At 40.1% G+C, this 21,204-nt stretch overlaps 1 protein-coding gene across 2 annotated transcripts; it reads right to left on the bottom strand.

Annotated features, from left to right (window-relative positions):
• Window positions 1-1,038: 1,038 nt before the first annotated feature.
• LOC143298000 (uncharacterized) lies at window positions 1,039-17,038 on the bottom strand. Of its 2 annotated transcripts, none has more exons than XM_076610644.1 (7): window positions 16,853-17,038; window positions 10,534-11,293; window positions 8,960-9,439; window positions 6,448-6,669; window positions 4,614-4,690; window positions 3,754-4,002; window positions 1,039-2,173 (listed from the first exon to the last, which is right to left on the bottom strand). In XM_076610644.1, the coding sequence occupies exons 1-7, from the start codon at window positions 16,892-16,894 to the stop codon at window positions 2,141-2,143; spliced, it is 1,863 nt and encodes a 620-aa protein (XP_076466759.1). In that variant the 5' UTR covers window positions 16,895-17,038; the 3' UTR covers window positions 1,039-2,140. The 2 variants fall into 2 exon arrangements, with proteins under 2 accessions (XP_076466759.1, XP_076466758.1); XM_076610643.1 differs by having other exon boundaries at window positions 1,039-2,145.
• Window positions 17,039-21,204: the final 4,166 nt, after the last annotated feature.

The following is a 21,204-nucleotide window of genomic DNA, read 5'->3' as shown; positions in this document are numbered from 1 at the left end:
ATTTCAAAACTAACTGGCAACAGTCAACTATTCCTCCCTCTCTGTATTGGTCACTGTTGCCGACACAAATGAACATATCTACTCTTTTCAACAGTCAACTTTTCCTCCCTCTATGTATTGGTCACTGTTGCCGACACAAATGAACATATCTACTCTTTTCAACAGTCAACTTTTCCTCCCTCTCTGTATTGGTCACTGTTGCCGACACAAATGAACATATCTACTCTTTTCAACAGTCAACTTTTCCTCCCTCTATGTATTGGTCACTGTTGCCGACACAAATGAACATATCTACTCTTTTCAACAGTCAACTTTTCCTCCCTCTCTGTATAGGTCACTGTTGCCGACACAAATGAACATATTTACTCTTTTCAGCGTAAGGCCCACATTATCAAAAAGACCAGCTTAAAAAACAGAAACAAATAATAAAAAGACCATGTCCAGACAGGTAATAACAGTACAAATTGTGTATATTGTACACATTTTCAAACATGTGTCTGACAGCAAAGGAGTAATAAAAACAGAAGAGAAAAAAAAAAGACAAAAAAGATTACAGATTTGTCCAAAACAATAAAAATGCAGATCAGAGCTAGTAACGTCCCCTTTCGTCTCCAAAACTCCTTCACATTCATGATAAAACACACACAGTGACATTGCTGAATCACCAACCTGAATTGGGGTTCTTGAATGCCAAGGAATAAACATACACACAACACAGCTGTTTTTGTTTCAAACCGCAGCTTTTAAAAACAGTTGCACAATTAGCAATTCAGACATGGTCATACGCACAAAAGTGACACAGACTTACTCACAGCTTATCTCTCTGTATACTACTACCTTCCACTCATGCAGACTACCCAACAGTAATGGATGGATTCAAGGTCAGGAACTTTATTCTGAACACGTGGAAAGGAACACAGCACAGCACAACACAACACAACGCAACGCAACACAACCGGCTGAATACCCTGAACGTTCCTTCCCCCATCCCCTTACCCCCTCCCCTTCTACTCCCTCCCACCTTCCCAGTCTCACACTCTCTCCCTCCCCCTTCTGACACACACACACACACATACACACACTCCCTTCCCATCCAACTCAGTTACCACTTTGATGCCTGGACATTTGCTAAAGACACTAAACTTTCAAAATCTTCCAGTACATGCCAGCAACACACAGTAAACTCCATAAACACAGTCAGTCTTCTTTCTCTCTTTTTGTGGAGTATGCACAGAAAAAAAAGAGAAAAAAATAACAACCATGCACACACACGCAAAGAACTGTCAACATGATATGTGAACATGTTCATGTACAGAGCAAGTTCATGTTGCATAAAAGAAAAACCCAGCAGCACAAATACCAAAACTAGTTAACTGCCATGAAGACAGGGGATTGACAACAAGTGCCACACAGGTTCTCTCCAAGCTGCATGTGACTGTTGTCAAGCTGAACCAAAGACAACGTTTTCATTCTCTTCGTCACTGGAGGAAGGAAACACAAGGTCAATGCGCTGATTGTGAAAAAACAAAACAAAACAAAACACACAAAAAAACAAACAAAAAAACAACAAATCTTCAAATTCTCCACAGGACTAGATAAAGACAATGCTGGCTTCATGTTCAGTCATCTATCCCACTGTTGAGGAAAACAGATGCCCCAAAACACCATGTGTGCACAATCCTTTCTTTAATTCATCGAAACGTCAAAGAGAAATTCCGAACATCTCCCATTATTTATTATGTGGTTTTTGTATTCACATATTGCAAAACAAACATTTTCCTCAATAATAAAAAATCTGGTGGAAAGTGCGATGTCCAAGAATAAATTTCCCTTCCATTTATATCTAATCAGTTCATACACTCCCTTCTCAAAACACACTTGCTGTGCTCCTTTTCGTCGCCTCATTTTTTGGTGCAGTGCAGGCTCAGCAGTTTGTCTTGAAGCCAGTTTTCACTTCTGATGGAAACTGAAGAAGAAGAGCTACAAAACTCCAGCTGGTGTGAACACTTCCCTGGTGATGTGTTTTTCTGTCGCACTGGCTGCTCTGGCCTCCATGTTGCTTGTCCAACGCCCGGCATAGACTCTTCAAGTCTTTCCTCTGTGTGTTCAGTCCAGCTCAGAATCAGATTCACTGAGTACGCTATCCTGAAACACGGAAGAAAGACTTTGTCCGCTATTTGAAAAAAAAAAAGAAGGAAAAAAAAGAAAAAAAGTGTCAAAAAATCAAGATAAAAATCATAAGCAAACTTCAACTATGAATAGGTTATTCTCATAATTTCATTTAATACCTGTCAGCTGGGTTGTACACCCACATGGAAATTAGTAAGACAAATGTCCTGATTTGCCAGAACATAATGACACATTTCTCCTCTTCAGTGATATAATGATTGAACATTCCCAACCCTTAATCAATGTCCAATGCTGATGGACACCACTGTGTCAACATTACATGACTGCAAGAATTTCCTGTATTTCCATGGAACTGTCACACTTACAGCCAAGTGGTCGGAAAACTTGATTTCTATCCTAAAGTCCACAGCGAGCTATAACCAAACAGACTATTACTATACTAACTTTAAATACATAGAATATGATAAAACTGACTGTAATTGTCATATACAGTCGCAGATAAGGGCTTTATACTGACGATGGGCCCAATGAAGGTATGCCCATGCCAATGACACTTTACTTCTAATGGCATGTGCCTGTGTTTCTCCTTCGGCCAGTAAGGCACATGCCGCTTACCTTGTCTTTGAATGCCTGTAGTCTGACCGGCTCATGACCTTTGAACCTTTCTGAGCACCTCGTTTTCACATGCTATGGGTTGACCTGCCAACCCCTAATAAGACTTTGAGAGTAGCGTTTTCATCAAATGAGAGCAGCCGCAAATCATTGTCCTGTTTTTACTTATAAATAAGCTCTGCTACCATAGTCAGGACTACTGTTACTCTTGTTATATTTTAGAAATATTTTAGAAATACTACTCTAGCTAGGACTACTGTTACTCTTGTTACATTCATTTAGAAACATGCTCTGCTACTGTAGCTCGGCCTACTGTTACTCTTGTTACATTTCATTTAGAAATATGCTCTACTACTGTAGCTAGGACTACTGTTACTCTTGTTACATTCATTTAGAAATGTGCTCTGCTATTACAGCTAGGACAACTGTTACTCTTGCTATATCTATTTAGAAATAGGCTCTGCTACAATAGATGGGACTACTGTTACTCATGTTACATTTGGCAGACCCAACAGCCAAGTGGTAAAAGTGTTGGACTTTCAATCTGAGGGTCCTGGGTTCGAATCTTGGTAACGGTGCCTGGTGGGTAGAGGGTGGAGATTTTTCAGATCTCCCAGGTCAATATATGTGCAGACCTGCTAGTGCCTGAACCCCCTTCGTGTGTATACGCAAGCAGAAGATTAAATATGCATGTTAAAGATCCTGTAATCCATGTCAGTGTTTGGTGGGTTATGGAAACAAGAACATACCCAGCATGCACACCCCTGAAAACGGAGTATGGCTGCCAACATGGCCGGGTAAAAATGGTCATACACGTAAAAGCCCACTAGTATACATATGAGTGAACATGGGAGTTGCAGCCCATGAATGAAGAAGAAGAAGAAGTTTTATTTATTTAGAAATATGCTCTGCGAGTATAGCTAGGACTACTGTTACTCTTCTCATGTTCACTCACAAATAAGCTCTGCTGTTATAACCTGGACCACAGTTACTCCAGGTGAGTTTACTTACAAATCCTCCCTGGTCCATGAGCCACTTGGCAAACTTGTCCGAGAAGTAGCGCAGGGTCATCTCCTTGGCGTCGCTGGCGATCTTGGAGCCGATGCCCACAGCGGACATGACGCCCTTTGTCGTGTAGAACAGGAAGGCCAGGTGGTTCCAGCTGACGTTGTCGCCTAGCGACTGCTGCACCGTGTCCTTGAAACGTTGGTATGTCTGGGCCTTGGTCTGCTGGATCATCTCCTCTGCCTGGCTGTCAACCTGGTCACAGCGCCCAGACAGGAAGACAGAGCATGCACAAAATCATTTAAAAGAAAAAGAGAAAAAAAAAAGACTTGCTAGAACCCGTCCATGTGTTTGTTAATCATAGTGTCAGTTTCATGGAGGTGTCCTGAGTGTGCAGAGCCATAAACATTACACCACATCTGCTGTTAAAAAAAAAAGAAGTAAAGTTTGCTTCTTTTACTTTTCTTTCTTTTAGTCGTTTATCCATGTTGTATATTTGTTGATACTTTGTTTCAAGCAAATGTAGTTTAGTGGATGTGGATCAGTCTGCATGCTCGTGCCGAAACGGAGACCAACTGGTGGGTGCATGGATATTTAATGCAGCCGAGATTGTGTGCTTCTGAGCATACGCAAATAAGCTGAATCAGTGAATGGCTTATATATATCTATATTTGTACTATATAGGATTTAACTGTGTGCCACCACACCAAGCATTATCTTGTGATCTTGTGATCAACTTCCTTGCTTTTAATTCCACTTGTTCCTATTGTTTGATTACCAGCTCATTTGTCAACTCTCAGCTTCATTGCAGTGAATATAGAAGTCAGAATCTGCTTTGTATTTGCACATGATATTCAGATGCTCACCAACTGAGTGTTGCGATCGCCAGCATCCCTCAGACATTCCAGGATCTGCTTCTCCAGTTCACTCAGAACTCCGTCCCCTGAAAGAAAAATATGTAGAATACTATATTATCTAAACAACAGAAAATCAGGTGTGGTGTATGCTACCCAAACAACGCACAAGAATCAGTCATTCAATATGAATCCATAAAAGACTTAAAATGCTTACATGCTAAGATGATATAAACCTCAAACACAGTAATCACAATCCTACACATGTAATGATTGAAGTCTCACAGTCATTCATTGATTCAATATCTCTCTCTCTCTTTATCTATCTATCTGTTTATCTAAAACTAAAAGACCAACAATGCTTAAATACTAATTTGATATTTACTTCATATAAAATTATCACTATCATATACATACAATAATCACAGTAAGAGAACAAGCATGAAATGATTATCATACTATAATTAAAATGTAGGTATAGGATTAACACCAAGCTATTCAACAGTATTTAAGATTAATACATTGTATAGAATACACACCCACATCCACATATTTACATGCAAACACACACACACACACTAATTAGTCATTTAGGAACTGAGCGCATTTGGGGAAAAAATAAACATGCATCACAAATTATAAATCATTTAATAACTGAACTGGCTGGAGTATAAAACTGCATTGTGTTCTCACAGTTTTCAGTTTGGGAAATCAAAAGCGTTTTTCAGTGAAGGTAAAAGTTTGTAAATTCTTGTGAGAATATGGCTTATGATCTGTGTTGAATAACACACAAGCATGGAAACAGTCACATTGATAAACATTCACATGCAACTCATCATTTGTGAAATGCTTAAAGTGATTCAGAAAACAAAAATGTTAAAACACTGGCCAATCTAGTGAATTAACTCTGAAGCATTTTCATAAGCCTCTTGTGTACTGAAAATTATTATTTAACAAAAAAGAAAAACAATGACACCAAAATATACCAGGTTTATTTCATACCAGCGCAAGACCAAGCACTATTAACAGAGAGAAATCTGCTGTGACAAAAGAAGAATACAATTCAAGAAAACAACCATTAAAAATTCTTTACTTACTATCTTCTTTCCCCCCCCCCCCACCTTTTTTGAATACATTCATTCGACGGGCACAATAGTCGAGTGGTTAAAGCATTGGACTTTCAACCTGAGGGTCCCAGGTTCGAATCTTCGTAAAGGCACCTAGTGGGTAAAGGGTGGAGATTTTTCCGATCTCCCAGGTCAATATATGTGCAGACCTGCTTGTGCCTGAACCCCCTTCGTGTGTATACGCAAGCAGAAGAAACAAATACACTTGTTAAAGATCCTTTAATCCATGTCAGCATTCGGTGGGTTATGGAATCAAGAACATACCCAGCATGCACACCCCCAAAAGCGGAGTATGGCTGCCTACATGGGAGGGTAAAAATGGTCATACACGTAAAAGCCCACTCGTGAAAGTATGAGTGAACGTGAGAGTTGCAGCCCACGAATGCAGAAGAAGAAGAATACATTCATTCATTCATTCCTGATTCACATTCAGTCATTTGATACTGTGTGCAAGGCAGCACTTTCACAGAACAATCATTTCTTAGCTTATGTGTATTTGCTTACTTCTCTTGTTTATGAGTACATTTATTGTAAGTATTGTATTCAGTGATGTGTTCATTCCTTCAAAATACAATGTACGAGGCAGCACCAGTTACCTCCTCTGCTGTTCTTGTGGTCTTCGTTGGACATGACTGACTATCAAACATACATACAGACATATACAGGGAGGGAAGATGCACAGGAAAAAAAAAAAAAATCAGAGCATTCTTATACTTTACCTTCAGGGCAAAACTTTGGGGCAGCAGCGGCAGCGTCCCGATGGAAGCCTTCAGCATCAGAGACGCCGCTTTCGGCTGCATAGGTATCGGCCATGTGGATCAGTTTCTGTGCAATCTTTCCATACATCTGCTCCTTTTCTTCCTCGGTCCTCTCATGGAGAGGGATGTCGTCTGTGTTACCTGGGATCCGGCCCTTGTTGCCATCCTGTGTATCACTGTCCCCTGAAAATGGGATAGGAAGCAGATAATGTTACCTGTGTGTGTGTGTGTGTGTGTGTGTGTGTGTGTGTGTGTGTGTGTGTGTATACAGGACATTATGGAATTATTCATTCATCAGCAACATATCAGTAACAGGATGTGAAGAACGGACAAGTGAAGAAAGCAATGCCAATGATTTAAAAAACAAACAAAATAACTACAACAAAAATTGATGATGAAATGAATCAATCAAATAAACTAAACAAAAATAACCCACCTTCAAGTTCAAAATTCTTTTTGCATTTTTTTGTAATGGAGATATATAGAGTTTGCTGCTGTTTCTGCTGTTTGTGCATCACAGATTGATACCAGCTTACAGGTGGGCCAACAGCAGAGTTATGGCTGTATGATCAATGGTTTCTCCACTGCAATGAGAATTCATTTACAGCTTAGTCTTTTGCGAAGGACTATGACTCTCATATTAGGAGGCAAGATTGCTCTGGCTCTCAGTGCTTGAGGGCTAGTTGGCTTTTGGGAACCACCCTCAATGCAGTATGTCCTGAAGCCCTCTTTGCCAAGAGAGTGGGGAACTGGCTTGGGCAAGACACACTAAACTATAATCAAAGTCTAGTGCACGTAGTCAGAACAGCAGTTGCCTCCTCTGCTGTTCTGATAGTCAACTGGAGACAACTGACTCATACACACATACTTCGACTTTGTCCTGTCCCTTCTTTATCAAACACCTCTTTCTTTCCAAACCAAGCCCAAATCCCTGACAGAGTGCTTTCCCTGAAATGGCCAATGGATAAACATAAATGCTAGATCTATGTATTATTTTGATCACATCTAAGTTATCCCATGCTCCGACAGTAAATAAGGAGTGAAGAATAAATGTACACATCCCTTCTTACGTCAACCAAATAAAAACAGTCTCTTGTCATTCATCGCTCCCTATCTTTCCCTTTCCTCCCATCACTGCTCCCTATCACTGCTGTGGAAAAGAATTATCAACATGACCAACCTTCGCAGGGTACAGAAAAGAATTCCATTCACAATGAAGTGCACAACTCCCCTCCCTCCCTACCTGTTTGCTGAGTGTAGCACCAGACCTCCCCAATGCATAGCAGGCATGGAACTAACTGATCAATGCAGTGAAATGTGTGGTGCTGCTCATTTCGCAGCTCCTTGTTTGAGAGAGGGTTACCCAGTTCCCAGCTAGTATTGTAACAATGGACTGATCCCCTGACCACAGAATCACACACCCTTACTCTGTCAACAGTGTCGACATGCCTGAGAGTGAGACGGTCAGGGCAAGGTAACTCCTCTGTTACAATATCTCCATTGGCTCCCTTAGGAAGTCCCTGTCTCACACAGAATAAAGTACAAGATCTGTGCTCTTTGTTACAGATGTATTCACAAATCTGCCCCTTCCTATCCCTGTGGCTGCCTTCACATCTACACCCCATCTCACTCTCTACGATTGGCTTCGGATCCACTGTGTCTATGCATAACCAGATTCAAACACTACACTGTTGGCCGCAGCTCTTTCTCTGTCTCTGGACCTTGCATTTGGAACGAGCTCCCCCCTTCGCTTCGTCAGGTCTCCGCACTCAGCTCTTTCAAGTCTGGCCTTAAAACACACCTCCTCCCAAGATAGCCTTCCTTCCCTGCCCCTTCGTTGTTTTTCAGTTTTTTCATTCTAGAGTTATGCATGTGTGTGACTGACTGGTGTGAAAGCGGTTTGTCTCTGTACAAGATTCAGCGCTATATAAATACTAATTATTATCATTCTTATTATTATTTTTGTTGTCCAACAAAAATGAAAAGCAGGAGAACTTTTGTGAATGCATTGCCTACTGGTGGTTGGTATGTATCTATGTCACTGGGTATTTAACGGCAGCAGAACCCAGCACTATGCTGTACATAGGGATAATGATGAACACATAAAAGATAGAACTACTACTTATATAAATATACTAACATCAACTGAAACACTCAGAGACACTGCAGTACAGACAAAACATGCCGGAGAGCCAAATGCTTCCCTCCAAAAACGGAATATGCCTGCCTACATGGTGGGGGTAAGAACTGTCATACACGTAAAAGCCCAATGTGCTCGTGTAATCAGGTGAACATGGAAGTCGTAGCCCACGAACGAAGAAGAAGAGCCTAATGTTGACACTCATGTACAGAAACTAGAATGAAAATTTTACTTGTAATGAGGGACCTTCAACAATAAACGTCCCTCTGCTCAGTCAGTATACAGTCACTCCACTTTCGACATTTTCTGACAACGAACACACCACCAACTTACCATCCACACACAGGGAGCTCTGCTGTATGTACGGACGCCGTGATCCCCTCTCCTCCCCCTGCCTCACACCGCCTTCCCCGGGGATAACAACTGTCCTGTCACCACCATTCTCAACTGCGTCCATGAACTCAATATCGTCCCCTGGGTCGTCCAACACATTCCTGGAGTAAGGCACGGATGAAAAGGAATGCACGCTGCTGGACACATCCCCATTGCCCAGGTGAGAGTCTGTGCTGGTGCTGTGGGGACATGGTGACACAGACGAGTCCTTTCGCTCTGTTGGGGGGACAGTGAGAGAGCTACCATAAGAAGGGGCAGGAGGAGGAGGAGCAGAGGGCGCGCGGGATGAACGAGATGGGGGTGTGGCAGCAGAGGAGCAGGAAGGCGGTGGGAGCTCCTGGTCTGGAGAGGGCCGGCTGGTTCCAGTTCCTGTTCCGGAGGAGGAGGCAATGGACGGTCGCTTCTCAATGCTGGCATCATCTAGAGACATGTTCGTTTGTGAAAAAAGTATTTATATTTGAACACACACACACCAAAATGCAATAACACAACAAATGAAGAGAAGAAAAGAAAAAGAAGTAAATTTACAAAGCCCTTATTTTTTTTCTTTTCCAAACATAAAAAAATTGGATGATGTATTTGTTCTTGCAGTGTGTGCAAGGATCAACCAATGACATGGGATGGTCCAACAGTAAACTGAGTAGCTTGCCCAAGTGCTGATTTAGCAAAATAAGTTAAACAGAGAAATCATGATAAACATGGGGAAACAAATCCTGGTGCACAGAGAAACTAGGGCTAAAAAAATCAGAAAATCTACAATCTTTCAGAAACAGAATTCTTTTTCACCAGGTGTGCAGAATGTGGGTATCATCCAGCCTGGCAAGTTTTTAAACAGTCTTATTATAATTTAAAACTGAAATATGATCTGAAAAGAAACTGGCCTTTTCATTAGGAACTGTGGAAATGATTGTCTCAGGAGATACAGACCTTACGATAATGAAGGGGACTGTTAATCTGGTGTTGGTGAAGAGAGGGATGGGGATAAATTGTGCCTCACAGAGTGGAGTTTGACACCGTATTTCATCCTTCTTTCTTTCTTCTTCACACTTTCTTTCTCATATCAAGACCATGGGATTAAATTTACTTGCCTGCATTTGTCCAGAACATCCTTGCTTGCACATATTTTTGTTTGCTTTTTTGTCTTTTGTTTATAATGGATATAAATCTGCCTTTGAGCCCCAGGACATGATTTAAAGATGCAACAAATGCAGACTGTAAATCATATTCATAACAGGACTGAATGAAAATGTCATAGATCTCTGCAAGGTTATATGAAGCGGAAAAAGACAGACGAGATGCTTGTGTTTGACTCAAAAGAAAATCTAAGCTGACATACACCATTCCATGATTATTTTTGACTGAGCAGATATCTATGCACTGTAAAAATTAAGCAAGGTTCCTGAATGACTTAACTGTGGAGAGTCATTGAGGCACTGCACGGAAGAACTCTTCATAAACCAATATTAGAAAGAAAGAAAGGGTGTGTGTGTGGAATGTCAAAGAGCAGATCATACCTTGTGAAATCACACTGGGGACACGGCGATCCTCTCTTTTGGATTTGAACGACTTGCGCAGCGTGTTGAGCAATGCTTTCCCTGCTGAGTTTCTCCTCTTGCCGTACCCTTCATTCTGAACACTGTCTTTTCCATCCCCTGACCCTCTGTATTTACCTCCATTGTCTTTGACACCGTTCTGGTCAGCAGACGCTTTCTTTCGCTGCGTCTTTTTGGCCTGCTTTTTGGGGCTCATTTTGGGGCTGTCATTGTCCTTGAGTTTTTCCTTCACCCTCTCCTGCCGGTGGAAGCTGTGCAGAAAGCGGTCCTTGGCTCGCCTCAGAAGGCCCTTCTTCTTACGATTCTCTGATACCAGAGAGCTGTCCCCTTCCGTGTCGGCTGAGGACGCCGGGGACTCCTCCTCGTAGTGGCTGCGCTTGTCCGCCACCTTCTTCCGTAAGGCGTCCAGGTCTTTGGGCAGGAGGGCCTCGTCCTTGGACCCTCGCATGCGGGAGGGCATGGTCTTACTCCGCTCAATGCCCCCCTCCTCCAGCCCCATCTCGTCCCGCTCATCCAGCACCTCCCCGGAGGTGATGGGACGGTGGGTGGCCAAGGGGTGGGTCTTGAAGTGCGGGGGCCGTCCATGGGACCTGAGCTGGTCGTTCAGCTGCTTTTCCAGGAGCTCGTCCAGGATGCGAGAGGCATCCTCATACAGCTCGGGCCCTGTCGGCCGCCTCATCTTGGCGTAGTGGCCCTGACAGTACATCTTACTTCGTGATCTCTGCAATGCACGTCAAGAAGTTGGTGGGTGAAAATGTGATGATGATTTACTACTTCTACTACTACTACTAATGAATGGTGTTTGTACAGCGCATCTCTCAAAGTGAAGTTGGATACAATGTGCAGGCAATCACCCGATTTACATGCAGCCAATCCTGAAAATAACTATCCACACTCAAACATACACTCACACACCCATATGCTGAAAACAGCTTAAAATTCACAGTGGAGAGAAAAAAAAAATCCACAAAAACACCTCAAACTAAAGAACAGACGAGTTTTTAACTGGGATTTGAACAGGAAGTGAAAGGCAGCAAATTCCTAATAATGGGAGCACAAAAATTAAACCTGTGGTAGCCAAAATTTTTCAAGTTCATCTTAGGTACTTTTAAGATTCTTTCCTCTGAAAACTAGAGAAAATATGAAGGTTTGTATGAGAGGGGCATTTTGGACAGCTAAATCTGTAGTGTCCAATCACACTGGCTGTACGTAAGGACTGCCACTTTGTACTCATTGCGGAACTTAACTGGTACCCAATGTAGCTCTTTCAGAAGTGGTTTAATCATTAATGTGATCAAGTCTACGTTTTCTCAGAATGAGCAATTCAGCCCTGTTTTGAACTTGCTGTCACCACAAAAAGTTCTTCTGCTGGGAGTAAGGAGAAAATAGAAATGCAAGAATCACAATCAGCAGAGAAGTAGTGGAAGTCGCAACAAGGCAAACACAGTAGACTGCAGAAAGAAATGTCCAAATGGATGCGATTTGTCTAAGTTTGAGAAAACTAGCATGACAAACATTGCTTATGTGCTAATGCACAGTGAGAGTCTGATCAATAGTGACCCAAAGATATTTCAAAGATGGTTTAAAAGGAGTAGTGCATCCCCTATTGTCTTCCAATTCACTGCCAATCAATCCTGGACGACTAGATGAACCTACTTTCTGACCAATGGTCCAAGTCAAAGTCAAATTTTTATTCAAGATGGTACATTAACTGGTACAATTCACAGCAATGTTAACTTCTCTTTCAATATGACAATAACAATAGCGAAAATAATAATAATAATTACAAAAGCAATAATAATAACCCTCCACCCTCCCCCCCAAAAGATGAGTAGTTCTAATAAAGCATAATTCCCCAAATCTTCCTTTTAATGGAGTAAATTCTAAGCAGAAATATAACCAAAGATCACAAACAGAGAACAGGATACAGATCTCTATGATATTTACATACATACATACATATATATATATTATATATATACATATATATATATATATATATATATATATATATATATTCAAAGGGAAACAGAATACCAAGTAAGCGCAGTATACTGTGTCCCTGATAGCTGAAAGTGGATCACTTGACTGATAATAATTAAGGTTACGGTTAAAGGTCCAATAGTCTTTCATGGCCACAGGGCAGTGAATTCAAATTCACTGTGTCTAGGCATCTGCACAGGTAGGCTGGGCCCAATCTTTTCCTTCCATTGCTTTTACCTTCTCTGATGGAATCAGGTAATCTTTCACAGCTGGGTGAAAAAAAAAAAAGAAAAAAAAGAAAAAAGAAAAAAAAGAAAAGTAAAGTGCTTTCCAAGGCTCAGAACTTAGATGACTGGTGAACACTGGATAAGAAGTACAATGCCTAATTGATCCTGCCACGAAGCTCCCAAATAATCAACTTCTTAAAAACAAAATAATTCCTAATTTTCAAAAACATGAGTATATATTGTGTACACATCTAAAATATTTCATTTATACAAAAAACCTGCTTAGTCTGGTTTTGTAACATCTTTTAGATCACTGAAAATGTAGGGTTTAACGTAATTCTTAAACATCTGTAAACAAAGCATGTGTGGCATTTTTTAAATTTTTATTTTTTATATCAGATTCACCAGTTTCCATACTTCAACAAATAAAACTAGTTTGACATTTTAGCATTCAATTAATTTCAAAACAATGTCAAATCTTCTATGGAAGAAGCACATTATACTTCCGCACTCGCCTACATGCACAAGTTAAAAAAAAAAAAAAAGTCTGTGAAACCCATTACCTCAAGTAAATCTGATCAATGAAAATACATACTTGTGTGCTTACAAGTGTTTGTGAAATGTCTATTGTATATGGGAGATCAAGTACTGTGATAACAGAATCAAATATTAAAAACAACAACAACAAAAAACACACAAAAAAACAAAACAAAAAACAATAAGTTGAATAACTGACATTCCCTTCACTTCAATTGCAAACCAAACGTGATCTTAAAACAATCTACTCTTCTGTGCTTGTGCTGAAGTTCTGAAGTCAAACAAAACACACACACACACACACACACACACACACACACAAAGGGATTAACTGTGACTCATCATCACACACCACAGACTGAGCACACCTGACAAAAACCAAAAACATGTGACTAATTTAACACCCAGTGGACAAAAAACAGTACCATCAACTGGTTAAGTGATAAACACTTTCTCCTGCCCATGTTTGACAAACATCATGTTTGTGGGTCACCAAAGTACAAATAAATTTAGGATGGTCACTGCATGCTTTGCCCCACACTTCAAGCAAAAAAACAAAAACACACTGCAGGTCAATGAGTACAGTGCTCCAAAGAAAAGGTCAGGGTCATTGGGTTCATTTCCACACCACCACGACCAATTGGGCCGTTGGATTTTTTTCCTGGTTGTTGAGATGAGAGCTATATGCTGTTCTATTCATTTGGAAGACAGCAGACTTGTGATCAGTCCTAACACTTTCTATGATCAATTAACACTTTCTATGATCAAATAAAAACACTGATCAGTTCCAAGGTCATTTAACAAACTAAATCCTGTCCAAATGAATGCATATATTATCCAAACAAACGAACAAACAAACAAACAACAACAACAAAACCAAAACCAAAAAAACAAAACAAAACAAAAAACCGAAAAAACACACACGCACACACAAAACAACAACGACAGCAACAACAAAGCAACAACAACAACAAAAACTAACATAATCTTGGCTTCTATCCAGAAAAGATTGACATAAAATGATCAACAAATGTTGAAATACTGCAATTAACCAGAAAATACTGTTATGTTATTATTATACAAAATGTCAAAAGAAACCATTTTAACAGCAGTACAAATATATTTGACAGAAGATTTATCTTACTGTTACTTTTACTCATGTGACACATGATATACAATTTAAAAGTTTCTCTATTGTTATTATTATATGTTTTGAACCTTCTCTTTGTTATTTTAGGAGTCTTAACATATAATATTCCGAAATTTCTCTGTCATAACTGGACCTTTATATCTGATTTATTCTGGTAACAGAATATTTTAAAAACAACTCATAGCAGAATAAAAACTTCATCTAACTGTGCCAAAGTTCCTGGAACACAAACCTGAAAATTTCGCAGAAAATCATGCAACTCTAAATTCTGACATAAATTTGGACCCAACTTGTTTGGCAAATCTCATCTCAAGAAGAAAACAAGCTATAATAAGTCTAATAGTTTTGGTGTTTTTATTATTGACTATTAAGTTCTCACATTCTTAAACTCACATGTTAAATAGTTTATGTTACAAGACTAAACTTTATACATAAAAACAATTTTATGTTACAAGACTAAAATTTTTGTATAAAAACAATCTGATAAAACAATAAAATTAAAGAATAATATAATTCTAACTTTTATAACATATGAGTGACTGCTGTTTATTTAAAAGGAAGATACAAAGTTTACAGTAATGCAGTACTGTTAGAAAAAATTGTATTTTCAATGGGTGGGTGGGTGGGGAAGCATATTTCCATCGCACTTCAGGATCAGGATCAGGATCAGGATTTGGGGCATTGTTAAAAACAACTTGGCCATTTTTGGCTTTTTATGCCCCTTCAGATTTACTCCTTTTTATTGTTGGTTATGTCAATGACTAGCTCAGTCATTTTATCCATAGAAGTCATATTTCATTTTTGTCAATAACTTGTGTTTATCTATGAGGTTCTTAAAAGTATTTATACTAGGTGCACGTTTGATATTGTTTGTTAATTTGTTCCAATAATTTGTTACTCTGTTACCAAATGTAAACTTTCTGAGATTTGTTCTGGGATACTGTTTAAATATTTTGTCTGAAATGTTTCTTATACTTATAGTGTCTATCTTTGGAGTACAAAAAAAAAGCATGCTTTGTTTACTTCGTCAAACCCATTAAATATTTTGTACGTCTGTATCAAGTTCCCTCTTACTCTTCTTGCTTTAAGTGATGGTAGTTGTAAGTAGTTTAAGTTTAATCTTTCTTGATATGAATAATCTTTTATGCTATAGACCAGCTTTGTTGCTCTTCTTTGAGCCCTTTCGATGGCTTGTGACTGCTTTATTTGTGTTGGGTACCATAGAGTGTTTCCATATTCTAGGATAGGTCTAACTAATGTTTTATATAACCGTAAGAAAGTAACCTTATCTATACTTGTAAATGCTCTTTTTATTATTCCAATCATTCTGCTCGCTTTGTTTATACTATTTGTTATATGTTTGTCAAATGAAATTTTTTTGTCAAATGTGACACCTAAGTCTTTTTCCTCATCACATCTTGATACTTTTATTTCTTTGTCTCAGATTTGCATTATGTATTCTTTCTCTGGGTTTGATTTCCCAATATGAACTACTTTACATTTTTTAGCATTAAAATATAGATTACATGTGCCTGACCATTTTACTAATGTTTCAATATCTTTTTGTAAATCCTGATAGAATTTTGGAGAGTTGTATAATTTTGTGTCATCTGCAAAAATTTTACATGTACTCTTTAGTTCGCAAGGGAATTATATGAATAAAGTAAACAGTACTGGTCCCAATATACTACCTTGTGGTATGCCACTTATAACATTAGCTTTACCAGAGAAGGAAATATCAATCCTAACCCTCTGAGTTCTTTTTGTTAGAAAGTCCCTTATCCACCCAAATGTGTTTCCTGTTATTCCATAAGATTCCAGTTTCTTTAGTAGTCTTTCATGTGGTACAGAGTCAAATGCTTTTTGGAAGTCTAAGTATAACACATCTATGTTTTCTCCCTTATTTATCTCTTTTGTAAAGTCCTCCATCACTTCCAGAAGTTGAGTCACACATGACCTATTTTTGCGGAATCCATGTTGGCACTCAGCATACAATTTATTTTCAGTCATGTGCCTAACTTAATTGCTTAAATGAACTAATTAGATTATAAAAAAAAAGAAAAGAAAACAGACAGAATGTGTTAATCTGTGATAATTGAAACATAATACAAAGCTTTTGGAGCTCAATCCAGTTTTAAGAACTGGAAGTGGAAACAGAATAAAATTACAATTTTTTTTAACAATGAATATTCAGAAATTTTAGAAAACAATCATGGACCACAAGTCTGTCGCCAAGCTCTTATACACAGATCACCATTTATTAGCATTCATCAGTCAGAAATCTTCATGACATATTTATCAACAAATATAACTTCACTGTAAACTGAACAAGTTTAATATTACATTAATTACAAATGATTTCTTTGCAAAAAATCATACTTACATTATCACCAGGATTGAATGACCAGCTGATTCTTAGAGGCATGTTTCAAGTAAACTTTGCTTTGTTCTTACGTTTGTCAACTGAAACTTAGGCAATACTCCTCACTTGCTATAAACACAAAATTATAAAGTAAAAAAAAAAGTCAAACACAGTGAAAGTGTTCGTTATAGTCTCCGCTCAAACCCCTCCAATCGCAACGACATCCATGCAGACAAATGAATAACCTGGTCAACTTGACAAGAAAAAGAAACACAGCTGACGCAGGTGGGATTTCGTTTACTCATGATCCGGTTATAGTACAGGAAGATTACAACACTCGAGATAAACAACTGAGTATGACACATCCTCATGCACCAACATCAATTGGACTCTTCGCCCGCACACATTTCTATTATTAATCGATTCCTCCTCGCTGCTTTCGTATGTTAAATGAGCTTGGTGTTTGTGTCCACAAATAGGATGGGGAGCACATGTTGCGTTTATTTGCAGGTGTGAAAAACATGATTTGGGTCATTCAGTAAGGAATGCCTTTCGGTTTTCCCCCCAACGAACGCAAAATAATGAGATTTAATGTTTCAAGTGTTCATGTACCTTAAAACGGGTCGTGCAACATGACGGTATGGTTAGTGGATTTCTAATTAAAGAATAAACTGAGTTGCTTTAGACTTTGAATTCCCGGTTTTGATTTCATTAACTAAAAAATAGTAGAAGCTGACTCACATGCAGAGCAGGAAGTCATGGACGCGAAAAACACATGTGAACGACCTTCACCTTTACTTTTCCAATTTTCATCACGAAAGAGTTTCCGATGTGAGGGTGTACGCACCTAGACAAGCGCGTACACGTACGTGTGTGTGTGTGTGTGTGTGTGTGTGTGTGTGCGCGCGCACGCGTGCGCGTGCGCGTTTGGTTCTCTCTCAGTGTTTATCTGCGTTTGAGAACTGATGTGCATGTGCACGTACGTGTCTGCGTCAATGTCCGTGATCTATGTGTGTATGGAAAAACTCAAGCCAACATGGCCATGCACCTATCTGCAATGACGTATATGGATTGATATGCTATCTTCTCGATGAACTGATAACCAGTTGTGTGAGGCAGCCGTCTAATGACAACAGGCCTCTGTGAAATATCTGCATACTTATACTTACTTGCTTCTATAGTCGTATCGATATAAACGCCACCAAATATCTGAATACTGACGTATTCATGTATTTCGTAGACAACTGACAATGAAACCGTGGTGGATTTCTGAGTCGAGTCTTGATTTTCCTGATTATTCAGCAGCACTGAAATCCTCTTTGGGGATTTTACCAGAAAGTTCCTTATTATAGCTAGGCCTACAGCTAACATGGATGAACTACGTCGGTAAATATTACTCGGTACAAGCCTAAGTATTTATGAATGTTATTATGGAATATACGTATTTATAGGATGGGCTCGGCGTTATCTTGAACACAGGTATACTGACGTCTGCGTGTATGACGACGATCTTTTGTCATCAATAGATAGAAGATATATCTAGTCACGGTAGTACAGCATGTACCCGGACACTCTGACACACAGACACACGCAGACACGGTAACACAGACACACACAGACACGTACAGACACACAGCCACAGCCACACACACACACACACACACACACACACACACACACACACACACACACAGATGTGTGGGGTAGGGGTGGGGGTTGTTGAAGGTGAGTGTGTCTGAAAGGTCTGTGTCGGGTGGGGGTGTGGTGTTGAAGGTGTGTGTGTCTATAGAGGTGTGTGTGGGGTGGGGGTGTTGAAGGTGTGTGTGCACATAGAGGTGTATGTGGGGTGGGGTGGGTGGTGGGTGGGTGATGAAGGTGTGCGTGTCTATCGAAGTGTGTTGGGGGTGTGGGGTGTTGTAGGTCGTTGTGTCTATAAAGGTGTGTGTGGGGTGGGGGGTGTTGAAGGTGTTCGTGTCTTTAGAGGTGTGTGTGGGGTGCAGGTGGCGGGTGTTGAAGATGTTCGTGTCTCTAAGGGTGTGTGGAGAGGGGTGGGTGGTGGGTGGGTGTTGAAAGTGTGTGTGTCTCAGTATAGCGGTATGTGTAGGGTGGGGGGGGGGGGGGGGTTTGAAGGTGTTCGTGTCTCTAAAGGTGTGTGGAGGGTGGGGTGGAGGGTGGAGTGTTGAACGTTTGTGTCTATAGAGGGGTGTGGAGGGTGGGGGTGGGTGGTAGGGGTGGTGAGGTGCGTTCATTGTCTTTTCGACTGTAGGTGTTGTTTTTGTTGTCACATGATAATGGTGTTGCTGTACACATTCGTGTGTGTGATAGCTTTTTCGAAGTCTACAAATCTATATATAATTTTCTATTAATAATAGATTTCTGTTCAGTGCTAAATAACTAATAGCTTTTGAACTGCAGTGAAAAAGAGGGAAGATGTGGTCCACAGTTGAACAACCTAATCTGAAACCTGCTCAGTATTCTCAAGTGATATTATTTTCATCATTCCATTTCGAAGTCGAGAATTGATAATTCTACAAACACTACCCAAAGTTATACCCCTATAACTGAGTGAGTGAGTGAGAGAGAGAGAAAGAGAGAGAGAGGCAGAGACAGAGACAGAGAGAGAGAGAGACAGAGAGGCAGGGAGGGAGAGTGGCAATGAAAGCTTCTATTGGAAAATAGAGTTTTACGAGGAGAGAGAGAGAGAGAGAGAGAGAGAGAGAGAGAGAGAGAGAGAGAGAGAGAGACAGACAGACAGACAGACAGACAGACAGACAGACAGAGACAGACAGACAGAGACAGAGACACTGAGAGAGAGAGAGAGAGAGAGAGAGAGAGAGAGAGAGATTCCTGCATCCAGTTTCTTCATTTACCAAGGTCACTCATCACTTCTTTTTTCCTTTTTCACTCTCATCTTGCTCATGGACCAAGCAGTTATCGCACGTTCCCCCCTAAAAGTTGACCTCCAGGTGTATCTTAATTCGTAACACCAGCCACATCTTTTCCTGGGGTGGGGGTATGAATGGTATAGTGATTCAGATCAGTAGCCTTCGCTGCACTGACATACCAAACTGACTCAAAACGAAACAGGTAGAGAGAAGCGAAGAAGACAGTTGTTCCCACCATGGATGTATAAGGGGAATACATCTGTGTTCACACGTATCCATCAACGCAATAGGGCTCCTTGTGTTTAAAAATAAACGAAGATCTTGTGCTCAGTAGTAGTTGTAGTAGTAGTAGTAGTAGTTATAATAGTAGTAGCAGTTCCTTCGTCAACGTCATCAAAACATCATCACCATCATCATCAGTGGCCTACTATCTTCGTCGTCGTCGGTAATCACTAATAATAAAATCTAATTTCTGAAGAAGGAAAAGGAGGAGGAGGAGGAGGAAGAAGAGGAGGAGGAGGAGGAGGAGGAGGAGGAGGAAGAAGAAGAAGAAGAAGAAGAAGAAGAAGAAGAAGAAGACAGATCTTCCCACCATGGATATATAAGTATGTATTCACACGTATCCATCAACGCAGTCGAACTACTTGTGTTTAAAAATAAACGAAGACCTTGCGCTCATTAATCACGCGGTCTATTTTTAATCATCCGTTCAGGATTTTCCGGAAACTTCGCCGGAAAAGATCATGGAAGTGTATGTTTACTATTCTCCACCCTCATTTCAACAGCAATAGTACGTCGTCGTCGTCGTCGTAGTAGTTGTTGTACTAGTAGTAACAGTTCCTTCGTCATCATCATCAAACATCATAATCACCATCATCATCAGTAGCCTACTATCTCGTCGTCGGTCATCACTCATAATAAAATTTAATTTCTGAAACAGAAAAAGAAGAAGAAGAAGGATGAGGAGGAAGAGGAGGAGGAGGAGGAGAGGGAAAAGAAGGAAGAGGAGAAGGAGGAGAAGGAGGGGCAGGAGGATGTTAGAAGATAAGAAGAAAGTTGTTCGGCCACCATGATGTATAAGGGGAATACATCTGTGTTCACTCGTACCCATCAACGCAATAGGGCCCCTTGTGTTTAAAAATAAACGAAGACCTTGTGCTCAGTAGTAGTAGTAGTTGTAATAGTAGTAGTAGTTCCTTCGTCAACGTCATCAAAACATCATCACCATCATCATCAGTGGCCTACTATCTTCGTCGTCTTCGGTCATCACTAATAATAAAATATAATTTCTGAAGAAGAAGGAAAAGGAGGAGGAGGAGGAGGAGGAGGAGGGGGAGGAGGAGGAGAAGAAGACAGATCTTCCCACCATGGATGTATAAGGGGAATACATATGTATTCACACGTATCCATCAACGCAGTCGGACTACTTGTATTTAAAAATAAACGAAGACCTTGCCGCTCATTAATCACGCGGTCTATTTTTAATCA

The sequence above is a fragment of the Babylonia areolata genome, chromosome 23 (genome assembly GCF_041734735.1).
Source record: "Babylonia areolata isolate BAREFJ2019XMU chromosome 23, ASM4173473v1, whole genome shotgun sequence".
Lineage (NCBI taxonomy): Eukaryota > Metazoa > Mollusca > Gastropoda > Neogastropoda > Buccinidae > Babylonia > Babylonia areolata.
Note: the sequence above shows the minus strand (reverse complement) of the source record. Positions and strands in the feature narration are given on the sequence as shown.